General features: G+C 48.0%; 1 protein-coding gene across 1 annotated transcript; it reads left to right on the forward strand.

The window, feature by feature from the left end:
• The first annotated feature begins 5,881 nt into the window (after nucleotides 1-5,881).
• LOC309517617 (uncharacterized protein) lies at nucleotides 5,882-14,062 on the forward strand. Its single transcript, XM_082196869.1, has 2 exons — nucleotides 5,882-6,144; nucleotides 10,690-14,062. The coding sequence occupies exon 2, from the start codon at nucleotides 10,690-10,692 to the stop codon at nucleotides 12,394-12,396; it is 1,707 nt and encodes a 568-aa protein (XP_082052995.1). The 5' UTR covers nucleotides 5,882-6,144; the 3' UTR covers nucleotides 12,397-14,062.
• The last annotated feature ends 57 nt before the right edge of the window (nucleotides 14,063-14,119 follow it).

The raw sequence follows: 14,119 nt of genomic DNA on the forward strand, positions 1-14,119 counted from the left end.
TGTTGTTGTGCCCAATATTGAGCTGGAAGCATGGATAAAATTATGGAATATTGGTTTGAGATTTACAGGATGTATGGCTTTAAAGGAGAATGTATTTAAAATGATGTATAGATGGCATTTGACGCCAATAAAATTAGCTAAAATGTATAGGAAAAGAGACAGAAAATGTTGGAAATGTAGGGAAGTAGACGGAGATTACTTTCATATGTGGTGGACTTGTGGCAAGGTAAAAAGATTCTGGGAGTTAATCTATAATGAACTTAAAAAGATATTTAAGTGTACTTTTCCTAAAAGACCAGAGGCATTTTTGCTAGGTCTGGTGGGAAAAGAAATTAAAATAAAAGACCAGAACTTATTCATGTACGCCACAGCCGCCGCAAGAACTTTACTGGCCCAAAGATAGAAAAGACAAGATTTACCAACCATCCAGGAGTGGCAGGTGAAGATGATAGATTTTGTGGAACTTGCCAAATTGACAGGAAGGATCTGGGACCAACAGGACCAGAGATACAATAACAATTGGAATAAATTTATTGAATATAATAAAGGAGAACAACAAAAATATTAAGACACTAGCAGGACTGGAATAACACCTTCAATGTAAAACAGTAGAGTTATGACAATAATATACGCAAAAAGTATGTGATGTATATACCAGCAGTCGGGAGGGAGGGAAGTCAGGACTCGGCAGAGTCAAAGGGATTATAATGTGACAATAAGGATTGCTGGAAAAAGAATTATATGTTGAAAACAATAAAAATTTATTTGCAGAAGAAAGAAAGAAAGAAAGAAAGAAAGAAAGAAAGAAAGAAAGAAAGAAAACTAAAACCAAGCTTTCTTAGTTCAATGTTATCCCACTAGAGTGATGCACAAGGGGGGACCTGAGATTTCAGCAGCCTAGGAACCTCCACAGGGTTTAATCTGGCACAGCTAATATATGCATTTTAAAGTAAAAATTGCCCAAATGTAAGCATTTTGCACACATGACTTGGCTGGGGAACTGTATTGCAAAATTCAGAACATTGCACAGTTTGAAGGATGGCTGTTTGTTAGTCCATGTATGGTTCTGGCAAGCGTGGCGTGTGAAGGTTCACCTTTAAATACAAACTGAATCAAATACAGTGGTACCTCGGGTTAAGTACTTAATTCGTTCCAGAGATCTGTTCTTAACCTGAAACTGTTCTTAACCTGAAACTGTTCTTAACCTGAAGCACCACTATAGCTAATGAGGCCTCCTGCTGCTGCCGTGCCGCCGGAGCACGATTTCTGTTCTCATCCTGAAGCAAAGTTCTTAACCTGAAGCACTATTTCTGGGTTAGTGGAGTCTGTAACCTGAAGCGTATGTAACCTGAAGAGTCTGTAACCCGAGGTACCACTGTATCTAGTGTCAAGTCATGCATGTGGGGCAGTGTAGGAAGCCTAACTCCACATATCCATCGCTGACAGTGACAGATCAGGAAAGGGATGTTCAGGTCACGATGAATATCTCAACCAAAACATTGACTCAGTGTGCAGCAACTGTGAAATGGGTGGGTTCCATGTCAGGAATCATCAGCCAAGGGATTAAAAATAAATCTGCCTGAATGAGTGTACAAATCTATGGTGCAACTGTACTTGGAATACTGGGTGCCGTTCTGCTCGCCCTGCCTCGAAAAATGTACTGTTGGTGGAAAAGGTGCAGGAAGAAAGCAATCAACATGGAGGTTGGGATCTATGAGAAAAGTTTTAAAACGGCAAGAGGGGACATGACAGAGGTGTTTGAAGTTATGCATAGTGTGGTCGATTGTGTGAATAAACATGGTATAGAGAGGAAATCGATGTGGAGAAGTTTTTCTTCCTCTCTCATAATACAAGACTCCTGGATGATCCAATAAAGGTGAATTGAAACGCTCCTTTCCCACACCGCACACTCCCTACCACAAGATGTGATGATGGCTGTCGGCTTGGGACAGCCTCTACATGGGGATTAGGCAAATTCACAGGGAATGATATAACAATCTCTAGTAGTCAGGGTGGCCTATATAACTTACCTGCAGCACTAGAAGCGGCAGGCCTTTGAACACCAGTTTAATAAAGTGCTTTCCTCTCACCACTGGAGACAAAGACTTAATTTGCACAGTGTTCAAGAACATTAACAACCGCAGCAGCCGATGAGTATGAAAAATAAAAATGTGAGACGAAAAGAAACAGTCTTGCCAAATAGCAACAGCATAATTAAAAACGGATTCAAAAGGTTCCACAGGGCAGGGATCCCCCTAAACCAGGGGTGGGGAACCTGTGATTCGTCAGATGTTTTTGTTGGACTACAACTCCCATCATCCCTGACTATTGGCCATGCTAGCAGAGGCTGATGGGAGTTGGAGTCCAACAACATCTGGAGAACCCAGGCTCCCTCATCCCTCAGGTGGGTTTGGTGTGCTTCCAGGCGAGTGTTCATTTATGGGATCAGTGCTCCTCATTCATGTACAATTTTTGCAGCTGCCTCATGATGTCATAAAATGTTAGCCTGATTTTCCATCCCCCTGTTTAATTCAAATTCTTCTGCAGAGATGCTTTAAAAACAAAAACAAAAAAACTGATCCTAACAACCTGTTTCTGATATCTGAATGATCCACTTCCAACATTAAGTCGCTGTCTGGAACCACCCTCAAGGCCTGCTTAAATAAGCAAGTTTTCAACATTGTGGGAAGAGATGGGTGTTGATGCAGTCCCCCCATTCTATACTTTTGGTGTCACCACCAAAAAGGCCCTGCCCTTTGTGTCTGCCTGCCTGCATTACCTCTGATGGAGATGCATACCCACTATACCTTTAAAGCAAATTTGAGAGACACTCTTTCCCTCAAAGAATGATGGGCACTGTAGTTTGCCTCACAGAGTTCTGAGCAACGCTTTAAAACTACAGACCCTCCAAGTGTCCCTAGGGTATGGTAGGACGTCCCTCTTTTCATTGGAGGGTTTGGAGGACCCTCTGCAAAGCGACCCAGAACACTGTTGCCACCTTCAGCTGCCGGGTAAAGGCTACCAGAGTCTACCAATGGAGGAGGGATCCGCCCAAAATCACTTTGCCCAAAGCCCCCTGAAACCTGAAGCAAGCCCCAAGTAGCTGCTGGCATAAAAAAGACAATGGGACACTATGATGATTGACAGGCCCAGCCCTACTGTTGGGCAAGGAGAAACAGGCTTCTTTGGCAAAGGGAGAGGGAGATAGGCATTGCTGTGAAGCATGGGTGCCTGAACCTTCAAAGTGTCCCAATTCCCCAGGGACAATCCCGGAATTATGAAGGCCACTCCGGCTTCTGATTTGATCCCAGAATGTCCCGATTTCCCTCACCAGAGCTGCCACCGCCAAACTCAGGGAGGAGGATGAGCCCGTGGTTGTCATGAGTGGTGAGAGCAGCAAGGGACCTCTCCATGGCCTCTGCATGACTGCCGCTTCCGGCATCCTCCCTTGGGCAGCTCATAGCAGCTGCTGGAGAGCAGGTGAGGAGGAGGGGAGACTGTGGTCACCAAGCCCCCCCCCAACGCGCCATGTGACACATCAGCTCTGAGGGGCAGGCAAAGGTCAGGATCGCCCTGGGTGGGAAGAAATGAGGAACAAAGTCTTGGTTTTTTAACACATAAAATGCTTTGTGAGTCCCCATCTAATCTTGCCCATTTCGTTTCTTTCCCCCCAAAATTATTTTTATTATTTTCTCAAATTGTTACTAATCGAACCAAATGAATTTCATATAGTTTCTTAAAAAATGAGGTTTCCCATCCCTGTTCCAAACATACGATCATCACCATTTCCTCGCATAGCCACATCATTTCTTATTTAGAATCCAGCTGACATCCTTCACTTGCCGTTAAACCATTCTTCCAGCTGGCCGCTCTTTTCACCTTACAAACAACACCTCCGTTACATCTTATAAATAATCCATTTCATTGTTGTTCCGGACCTCGTGTGCTGGGAGAGTTAATTACTATCTTCCATTGTTTGGTTCGTTGCAGTGTTTATATGGATGGTACAAGGTCACATTCCATTCCTTCCGCTGTTTACAGACTAGCGTACGAACTGCAGCCATAAATTCAGAGTGCATATCCAAACTCCGCCATTAAAGTTCCACTTTGGAGTTCTTCCTCAGCGCACAGTTAAAAGCAATATCTTTTCTCAAAATCAGCTTCATTCACCGCATCTGTTCATTCCCCCCCCCACTCCATTCCTCCAACAGCACTCCTAGTCCAGTCCAGGAATAATTTTAAAGAAATTGCATCCAACCTTGGTCAAATGAGGAAGGCATAGTAAAACCTTGTTGGTCCAGGAGCACCTCTTGATTAATGCCAATTGTCCAAATTATTGAGGAACCAACCACAAATCCTGCCTGAGACAGAGGCTCATCCATGGCAGGGACACACTCCCAGGTTGCACCCACTCTGCCTTTCAAGTTGGCAGACACTGTCATAGTCCTGTTCTGCCAGCCACAGCAGAGAAGAAGAGGAGTTTGGATTTGATATCCCGCTTTATCACTACCCGAAGGAGTCTCAAAGCAGCTAACATTCTCCTTTCCCTTCCTCCCCCACAACAAACACTCTGTGAGGTGAGTGGGGCTGGGAGACTTCAGAGAAGTGTGACTGGCCCAAGGTCACCCAGCAGCTGCATGTGGAGGAGCGAGGAAGCGAACCCGGTTCACCAGATTACGAGTCTGTCTCTCTTAACCACACTGGCTCTCTGTGTGAGGGGAGCTCAGTGGAGGGGGAAGCCAGCCAACCAGCCAAGTCTCAGAGGGGAACGTGCCTGGAGGCAGAGTCGGCAAACAAGGTCCAGTCCTTTCCTAAGGTCAGGAGTATCTCAGTTCATGTAGTCAGACGATACGGGGGTCAAGAAAGCCAAGGGTCTATGGTCATGAGAAGGAAGAAGCAGCAAGGTCTGGACAGGAACAACGAATGTCATTTCCAGCAACTGACCGAGGCTGGAAACTCTGCTTAAAAAAGCTGGAGCCAGCTGGTTCTCATCAGGAGCAAGAAGGCTGATCAACAGCAGGTAGAGTCACTTCGCCTTCTGCTCCTTCAGGCTGCTGCTCAGCAGGTGAAGCCAACTCCTGGCCCATGACAGACACGGGCTTGAGTGGCGCAGCGGGATGCAGTGAGCTCCCCAGACCCCACTGGGGAACATTGCCAGGACTTTTGCATCATAACTCCTGGCTTTCCCCTGCCTGAACCTCCTCACTGCCCACAGAGAGCAGCAAGGAGCTACCGCCATTGACTTGTGACGGAGCTGGAAACCCATTTCTAGTTATTGGTGTGTGTTTTCCTTTTTGTAAATCTACCAAAGAATAGCATAAAATATAAGCTGGATTTAGGGGTTTTCTCAGGACGATGGAGGGTATGTGGGCTGTGTCCCATTGGCATAGTGGTGGCGGCACTTGCCCTTCTTCTGACAGGAAGTGTTCCGCAGTTGGGGGACAAAAAAAAAAATATTTTCGTCTGAGGAATGTGAGAGGGTACGTGTGGTGAACCACCTAAAAAAAGCATTGGTCCTAACATGAGGAAGCTGTTTGGTGCTTTGCTACAGGCTGCAAAAGGCTCTCATTGTCATTGTCATTCTAAGTTTGCAAAAGAGGCGGGTTTGCACGGGAGTGAGAGGAAATTGGATAATCTGGGAGACAGATGGTTCTTTCCCATTATCTTTAGGAAAATCGGGAGCTGTCAGCTTTTCCCACATTTGCGGTTTTAGGGGCAGAGTCTCGGGGTTTTCTCTGTGTATGCAACAGGAACCTTTGCAAAATATCCTCGGTTGCGGTCTCCTCTGTGCATAAGCCTTAATCACACTAATGATCAGGAGGAGCCTTTGTTTTGCCACAGCAGCCCGAGATGCCCTGTGGGCGGTTGTGGAATTGTGGAATTTCTTGGCAGCAGAAGTGAGGCTGCCTGGCCAGGGCAGGAATCCAAGTGAGCAGGGAGTGACTCAATATATTGTCGGGCCCTGCCACACGTTGTCGGTGTCTTCACCTGTGCTCTCGGTCTGACTGGCGGGTTGTTTGGCTGCCTCCAAACTAGGATATACACTGCAGGATTCAGGATCAGCTGTGGTTTGGCCAGAGGGTCTGGACTCCAAAGCAGGACGGATGAAAGAAGAAGGGGAAACCCACGTAGCCAAGTTATCAGGTACGGAGAGGAGAGTGAACAGGGGCACGTACATTTATTGGCTAACAGGGACAAGAAGCTAATGTGGACCAATGGTTTTGTTTTCTGAGAAATAAAGCGAAAGAAGTAACTTGCGAAGGGGGCGACTCCATGGCAGGTTAAGTCACTTCGCGCAAGAAAACTCGGAACCTCGGGACAATACATTGTGTGGTAGGAAGGCAGCGGAGGTTGAGAGAGCCTTGAAGGCAGCAGTTCACAGCTTAGGAGAATTCCACCGCATTTATTAACTGATTGTTTAAAATGAAGGCGGATTAGAAATCAAAGCATTTAAAAACCCCCAATAATACTAAAAGAAAAATCTCACAAAAATAAGCAAACATATGTACCGCCAGACAAGACACCACATTAGTGTAAAGTACCTGGGTCCAAGGTTTAGCAGTCTGGCATCCAGTTTAGCTCCCCAAGCCTTGACTAAATTCTAACACCTACTGGACCCAGGGAATTAGGGGAGCCTGGCACCTAGAAACCCATAGCAATATTATGTTAGTGGCTGAAAGATTCCACTGTTGGGATTAGATGAGTGAAAACATGTGAGGAGAGGCAAGTCAGAAGGAAGGAATATGGGGGCTGTGAAAATGTCCCACCAAAGAAACGTCAGAGAGAAGGAAACTTCCAGAGACAGTTCTACCAGGTCTTGCTTCCTGCTGATAGGAGGGGGCCACAGAGGCATTGGCACCCGCACTAGGCGTTTAAAGCAATATCATACCACTTTAAACTGTCATGGCTTTTCCCAAAGAATACTGAGAAGTGTACTTTGTTAAGGGTGCTGAGAATTGTTAGGAGAACTGTATTCCCAGAGCTCCTTGTGAAGAGGGATTGACTGTTAAACCATTCTGAGGATTGTACCTCTGAGGGGGGAGTAGGGGGTCACCTAACAACTCTGGACACCTTTAAGAACCTACAGTCCTTGCCGGGGGAACCATAGGTGTCTAGATGCTGCTTTCACATGGAGCCTTAGGTCTGCTTTGTAACAGTTGCATTTGTATTTACATAGAAATATGCATAGAAAGCACACACGCCTATATGGCATCAGATCCAGTACCTATATCAGATCTCGAGAGAGAGAGAGATCCAATACCCCAAGCTTCAGTCAACTCAACACAACACAACTCCCTCTCTGTGTTCCCGTCTTTCATTCAGAAACAAAGGGCACTGCCGGGTGAGCTGCTCACTGAGCACATATCCTGATTTGTTTGCATGGAGATTAGGCAACAACTGCATGTACATCATATCTTTAAAGCACGCACCCCAAAGGAATTCTGGGAATTGTAGTCTGTACCGTCAGAGATCTACAAATCCTAGCTCCCATCACAAACTACAGCTCCCGGGATTATTTGGTAGGTGGGGAGTGGTGCCATGTTATTTAAATGTATAGGGTATATGCAGCCAGAAGCTATTTAATGAATATTCATTGTGATTTGCTTGTGGAGTGGTTAGATGGCATTCCTTCAAAGGAAGTGTCACCCTACATTTCCCAGTGCATTTCCCAATAGTTTTGCTTATCACAAAAACTCTGAGCTTTGGGGGGAAGCGGGTTTGCTGAGCAAGGCCTTGGAATCGACAAAAACTGCACAACCTGAGTTTGCAAGTGTGTGACTGAAACCCACCCAGCAATTTCAAGAGTCTGGAGGTGCTCAGGGAGGTATTCCCAACAGTCAAGAGATCATCTCCTAACTATTAGCTCCCATGAATGAAACATCAAGCAACCATCCTGGACTACAAACCAGCAATCTGCCTGACAAAGGAATATTCTGCTAGCAGCTGTCATGCTAATGTTGAAGGAAGTAAACAGGCCTAGCCCTGAAATCTGGGCCAAGTGACCCGCTTCAAGTGGAGCAGAGGAAGGCAGGGACTAATGCCTGAACAAGGCCTCAAGACCTCGTGAAAGGTTGGCCTTAGCTGTGGGCAAATCAGAGAAAGGGGGAGAAGGAGACAAAAGGAAAGAAACTGATGATGGAACAGGCATGAAGAAAGGAGTGGACAAAAGAGGATGAGGGTGAAGTCAATAGGAAATGGAAGTTGCGGAAGAGGGGAGGAAGGGAAGTCCAGTGCTGGCTGGACCAGAGGTTATCAAGCTTAAATCACTGCAGGATTACGGGGCTGGTATGCTCCAGAAAAGGTTTCCCCAAGCCTGGGTTGTTTACTGAGGTCTCACTCTGGAAAGGAGCAGAAGGCTGGAGACAGAAAGCCAGGCGTTAGCGAACCTGGCAGGTAAGGCTTAAACAGGGCACTTCCAGACCACCACAGTTTTCGGTTGGGATCCGATCACATACCTGCCAGTTCAGGTTGCCCAGTTGCAGTTGGTGAGGAGGTCTTGCACAAAGAAACCACTTTCCCAAATGTTTGGACTTCTTCCAACCAGGAAAGCTTTGGGGAAATGCTTTGGAAAGTGTGGCATAACTCCTGCTTGGTGCAAGTCATCTAACCTCCGCACGCGCAAATTGGGTTGCATGTAGGATAAGGCTGCCAATGACGACAAGCCAGCAATAAGCCTCTGAGCACTAGTTCCTGGGAATCACAAATTGCAAACAAAGTGTCCTGATTTTCCAGGGACAGTCCCGGAATTACAAAAGCCATCCCGGTTTCTGATTTGATACTGCAATGTCCTTATTTGCACCATCAGTGCCGAGCTCAGGGAGGAGGATGAGCCGGCGCTGTGGGAGTGCGAGGGAGCATCCCGTTGCCTGTTCATGGCCACTGCTTGCTGGCCTTCCTTTGGCAGCCCGAAGAGCAGGGGAGGAGGAGGAGGAGGAGGAGGAGAGGCTGCCACGTGACAGCCAGGGGGGAATGGAGCGGAGTGCAAGCAGTTTTTAATATAAAAAATGCTTTGTCCATCCACATAGCCACTTCCGGGCCTGCCCCAGGAGGTGGGGTTGCGGGCATCACGCCCCTCCCCACGTGAGCGGGGGCTGGTCCCAGCCCCCGCGAGAACAGGGGAATCCCGTCCGGCCACGCCTCCCGGCCAGCCAATCGGCTGGCTGCAGGGGGCGTGGCTTGCCCTATTTAGGGCCGGAGCGGAGGGGGCTCGCCCTCTCTTCTCCGGCTAGCCCCACGTTCAATAAAGTTGTGGCCTAATTCGCCCAATTAACCTTAATTATGGTGTCTCGTGTGTTTATTTATCTTGGTGGGGGGCGGGAACTCGCCACGCAACTAATCTCACCCCTTTCTAAAAATTATTTATCGGTGTGTTTTTTTCTTTTTTGTAAATCTACCAAAGAATAAACTAAAATAAAACCAGGATTAAGCAGTTTTCTCAGGACGATGGAGGGCGTGTGCGCTGTGTCTTGGTGGTGTCACTTCTAAAACGAAATGCTCTTCGGAGCATGGGACAAAAAAAAGAGGGGTGTTGTTCAGGGTCAGTTGGTAGGGCGTGTGGAATGTCCATTTTCATCTGAGGAATGTTGGAGAATATGATATTAGGAAAGTGCTGTTGCATTCAGGTCCTGTGTGGCCACTGTGAGAGCAGGCACCTGTCAGGGACCGTGCTGAGGAGGGCTGCAATGAGGAGGAATGGTGGGAGGCACCTCCTCCCCCTGCTCTGCTCCTGAATCTTCCCAGGAGCAGGAGGACAGTATAGATTTAGAACAGTGGTTTGCAGAGGGGCATAGTTCAGAAAGCGGAAGCTGGGAAATACTGGATGGGGAACAGCTAGGAGAAGAAGCACTGGGAGAGAGAGAGTTAACAGATTCACAGACTTTGGATAGTATTCACACACACACCCATCTCCAAAGTCACGGAGAGCTCAGAAAATGTCAGAACAGAAAGCCCAGAGGCTACAAGCCCAGAATACAAGACGTAGGAGTGAAGTAGATTAATAGGGATGGAGGGGGGAGTGACCCTTATTTGGGAGTACCTCCATTCTGGGTAGACGCTTTCTTTCGTTCTTTGCTGTGTTTATTAAAGAAACTAACTCATTTTGCTTGATCTGCTCATTTACGGCCCGGGGGGGGGGAGGAGCTGATTCCCTGAAGCCTGACAGCTGCAGGACTAGATGGGCCTTTGGCCTGATCTACTGGGTCTCTTCCTATGTCCACCCTGGAAGCTGAGGAAGAGAGTTCTGTGCTTTTCCCCTTCATCCCACAGCCCAGTTTGGTTCACCCCAAATAATGCAAGCACATTGACTAGATTGGGGGGGGGCAGGAGGCCTTCTGTGGGCACCCCTCCCCGAGCAAGTCCATCTTCTCTATGTCACAGTGCCTGCTCCCCATTTTTTTGCCATGAGCCCAACGTGGCTAACACCCAGAAGGAGAAGGCAAGGCAGATATAGACAGCCACTTCCTCTCTTCGCTTGTGTGGTTGCTTGCATAGGGCAGGTGAACAGGACGTGAGGGCAAGGAGGGGGCTAAAGGCTCTGTGGGTCGACAGTGGGGCCTCTGTTGTGGAGTGTACCTCAGTTATTGCCCAGTGGTACCAAATCCCGGTGCTGGCCCTGGGTAGAATTCCAATGCAGGTTCCTGCCTGAGGCCTAACCTCCCCTTTCCCACCCCTACCCCTGTCTCTCCACAGATGTCCATCATCCTCTCAGGTCTTATCCATCTCTTTCGACCATTGCTATCCTCCCTCTCCGGTGCACTCGACTGCGAGGGCTTGAACCCATGGTACTTCCTGCTGGGCCTCCGCATCATGGCCATCTTCTTCGCCAACGGCCCCTGGGACAAGATCAAAGACGACACCAGCTGCAGTATCGCCGAGGGCGAAGGCGACCTGTCGCGAGACTTCTGCACAGCCCTGTGCTACAACCAACATTTTCCCGTCTCCATCGCAGCAACATGGGGGCTGGTATTCATCGCGTTGATCCTTCTCGTAGGGCTCCTGCGGCTCACCACCCCCAAGGAGAAGAAGAAGAAGAAGAGGAGAGAGAAAGAGGATAGGGATAAAGGGGAAGGCTTGGCCATTGTTGCCACAGCATCCCACAGTGGCGTCCCCGACATATCCACCATCTACAACGTTGGGCGCCGTGGTCTCCCTAGGCACTATGGCCACGACCATGCCCACCATCACCACCATGCCCACCATCCTTACTATACCCACTGGGATGATTGGCACGGGGGGCATGCGGCTCCCATGGCTGAAGGGTATGGCCCCAGTGTGAGCTATGGTCCAACGGACACTAGGCAAACCAAGATGGCCGCACATCAAGGTCACATGAGGCAAACCACTGCGGCATCCTATTGTGGCGAAAAGGAGCAGTGCCACGTGGCCACCAAGAGCACCTCAGCCTCCCTTAGCGGCTCACCTTACAAAGGCAAAATGCCCCCTCAGTCTTGGTCAGGTGATGAGAACAGAGAACCCCTCCATTGGAGATACGCCGACCCTCAAGAATCGGGTGGTTTGGCTAATGATGGGTATGCTATGGGCACACCTAAAAGATACATCGGCCAAGGTATCCATGATGATGGCAAATACAGCACGGCCACCAAATGCAAGTCAGACACCGAAGGCAGCATGGGCTATGTCCCTGCCCATCCCTGGGTAGATGACAAAGCAAACATGGCCATCAAACGCAGGCCGGCTCAGTGGTGTAAGGTGCACGGCCAGCGCCACGTAACCTTTGACACCACAGGCAGGAGTGATGGGAACTTTGGAGGCAATGTGTGCAACCAGCCATGGATGGCTGGAGACTCCCACTGCAAGCCCGTTGGCCAGGCACAGGTCATGTCCGGACCAGGCATGGCTGCCGGGCCGATGCTGTGTCACCATGGAGACACGGCCTGCACATGCACCGAGGCTGAGCCATGTCACGCGACCCCGCCGTGTGAAGCTGCCCACCACCACGACCGACACAGAGAATCTTCTTCTAGGCGGAAGAAGAGGCCCAGGATCACTAACATCTGTGGTGTCCCCCTCTTTGATATCTGGGTGGGACTTATCCTTGCCTTGGAGATCTCTTTCCTCTGTGTCATTTTCCTCTTCCAGATGCCCAGGCTCTGGGGTGCGTATTGGGTATGCACCCCGTCGGCTACCAGGTGCCAGCAGAGAATTGAGTGCACCATAAATGGCAGGGCTGAGAAGCGGGTGGCGCTGTGGGGGCTGGTTTTCACCTCCATCCTTTTCATCATCACCTGCGCCGGCTACTTCCACCTGCGGATGTGCTGGAACGAGAGCTGCCAGAGAATGTGCGGGGAGAAGGAAGAGGAAAGCCACGAAGAAGTGTGCTCTGAGGAGTCGGAGGAGAAGGATGACAACAACAGAGGGCGTGAAGTGGGGGTGTGAGAAGGGTGGCGAGAGGCCCAGACAACCACCTCAAGCCTCGGATCACAGGCTCGCATCAGAACTGAGCATTCCTCCATACAAGAAGAAGTCCCCTCTCAGGAAAAATCCACAGGAGGATTCTGGGAACTGTAGTTTATCGAAGGTGCTAAGGGTTGTTGGGAGACTTGTATTCCCACCCCAAAGCTATGATTCCCAGAGTTCCCAGTGAAGAGGGGTTGCTTGTTAATCTGCTCTGTAAATTGCAGCAATGAGTGGGGAATACGAAGGGTCTCCTACCAACTCTCAGCATCCTTAACAAACTACAGCTCCCATAATTCTTTTGGGGGAAGCCATGACTGTTTAGTGGTATCACAATCCTTTAAAAGTAAGGTGTGAGTACATTCCAACGTGCCATCCTGAAACTGCAAAGTGTGGAATTTTGTCACTTCTACATTAACTTAAAAGTCTCCGTTTTCCTATTCCAGGCCTTGTTCTCTCTGAGATTGTCAAGGTGTGTCTGGGGAGCAGCCCATGCAGCAGTCTGAAGTTTAGACTGTAGATGGCGGGGTCTCATGTGACTGAAGGTTCTTCCGTTCAAAATAAAATCTCTTACATACAGAAAACAATAGATTCTCCAGGTCAGTGGGGGTTTTATCAGCCGGAGCACACTGGAGCGCAGTTCTGGCACCTCTCTATTGTTGGAAAAATCTTTGCCAAGTTTAGACATTGCTTGATTTTCTTGTGCTATTGTTGGTGGTAAAGAATGCTAGTGATGTATTTATTTTACTTTCTTTCCTTTTTTGTTTTAAAATGTACCATTTCAGTGCAGTGCTTATTTGTGACAGCTCATGCTGGTTCAACGAACGGGGAGTACCAATTAGTCAAGAGAGATTTTTGTGGTAGATGAGAGTGGTATAAAATTAAAGGGGCGGGAGGAGAGAATAAAACAAGATGCTTCCTGAGCCATTTTCCTGCAGCAAGTTACCTATAATGACTTCAAGAAATCCCTTAAGATCTGGAATCAAAGGAATGTAATTTGGATGAAGTTCAGATGAAGGAGCAGAATGAATTCATACACAGGGAAGGAAGGATAATTTCATTTCTTTTTAAACCACAGCACGCTCATTAATTTAATTAGCCTTTAACCAACTTTGAGCAAAAGGGAGGGGTTACAACTTCATTGAAAGCACAATCAAGAGGTAAGAAGTACATACAACCGCCACCCTGAAACTGTGCCCCACCCCATCCTGTAATAATGGCAGGCAAATCAACCCCAGGGTTGATTTAGGCCCCTAATTCAGGACCAGGCCTTCTCCTGTGTACCCATACAGATGAACAACCAGTTTCTACTAAGGAGAGCCCAGGAGTCCTGCAAACTAATTGCATGCAAGATAAACACCACGAGCAGAGATTAGAGCAATTAATTCCAGCGTTCTGAACGCCGCCTTTGTTTTCTTTGAGATGAAGAACTTTTGTTAAATCACTTTTGCACCTTCATTGGCAAGATTTGAAAGGTTCAAATCATCAGGATATGGATGCTATTGTTTAATTGTTCTCAATGTACTTCCGGGTTAGTGGAGTCTGTAACCTGAAGCAACTGTAACCTGAAGCATCTGTAACCCGAGGTACCACTGTAACCTGAATTTTAGTATTCTACAATATAAAAAGATGGGTGTACTGTGTGTCAGCTACATTGTCACTCGGAACTGATTGAAATAGTGGTTTTCGACATCGTTCCAAACCA

Source organism: Podarcis vaucheri (assembly GCF_965113315.1).
Source record: "Podarcis vaucheri genome assembly, chromosome: 13".
Classification (NCBI taxonomy): domain Eukaryota; kingdom Metazoa; phylum Chordata; class Lepidosauria; order Squamata; family Lacertidae; genus Podarcis; species Podarcis vaucheri.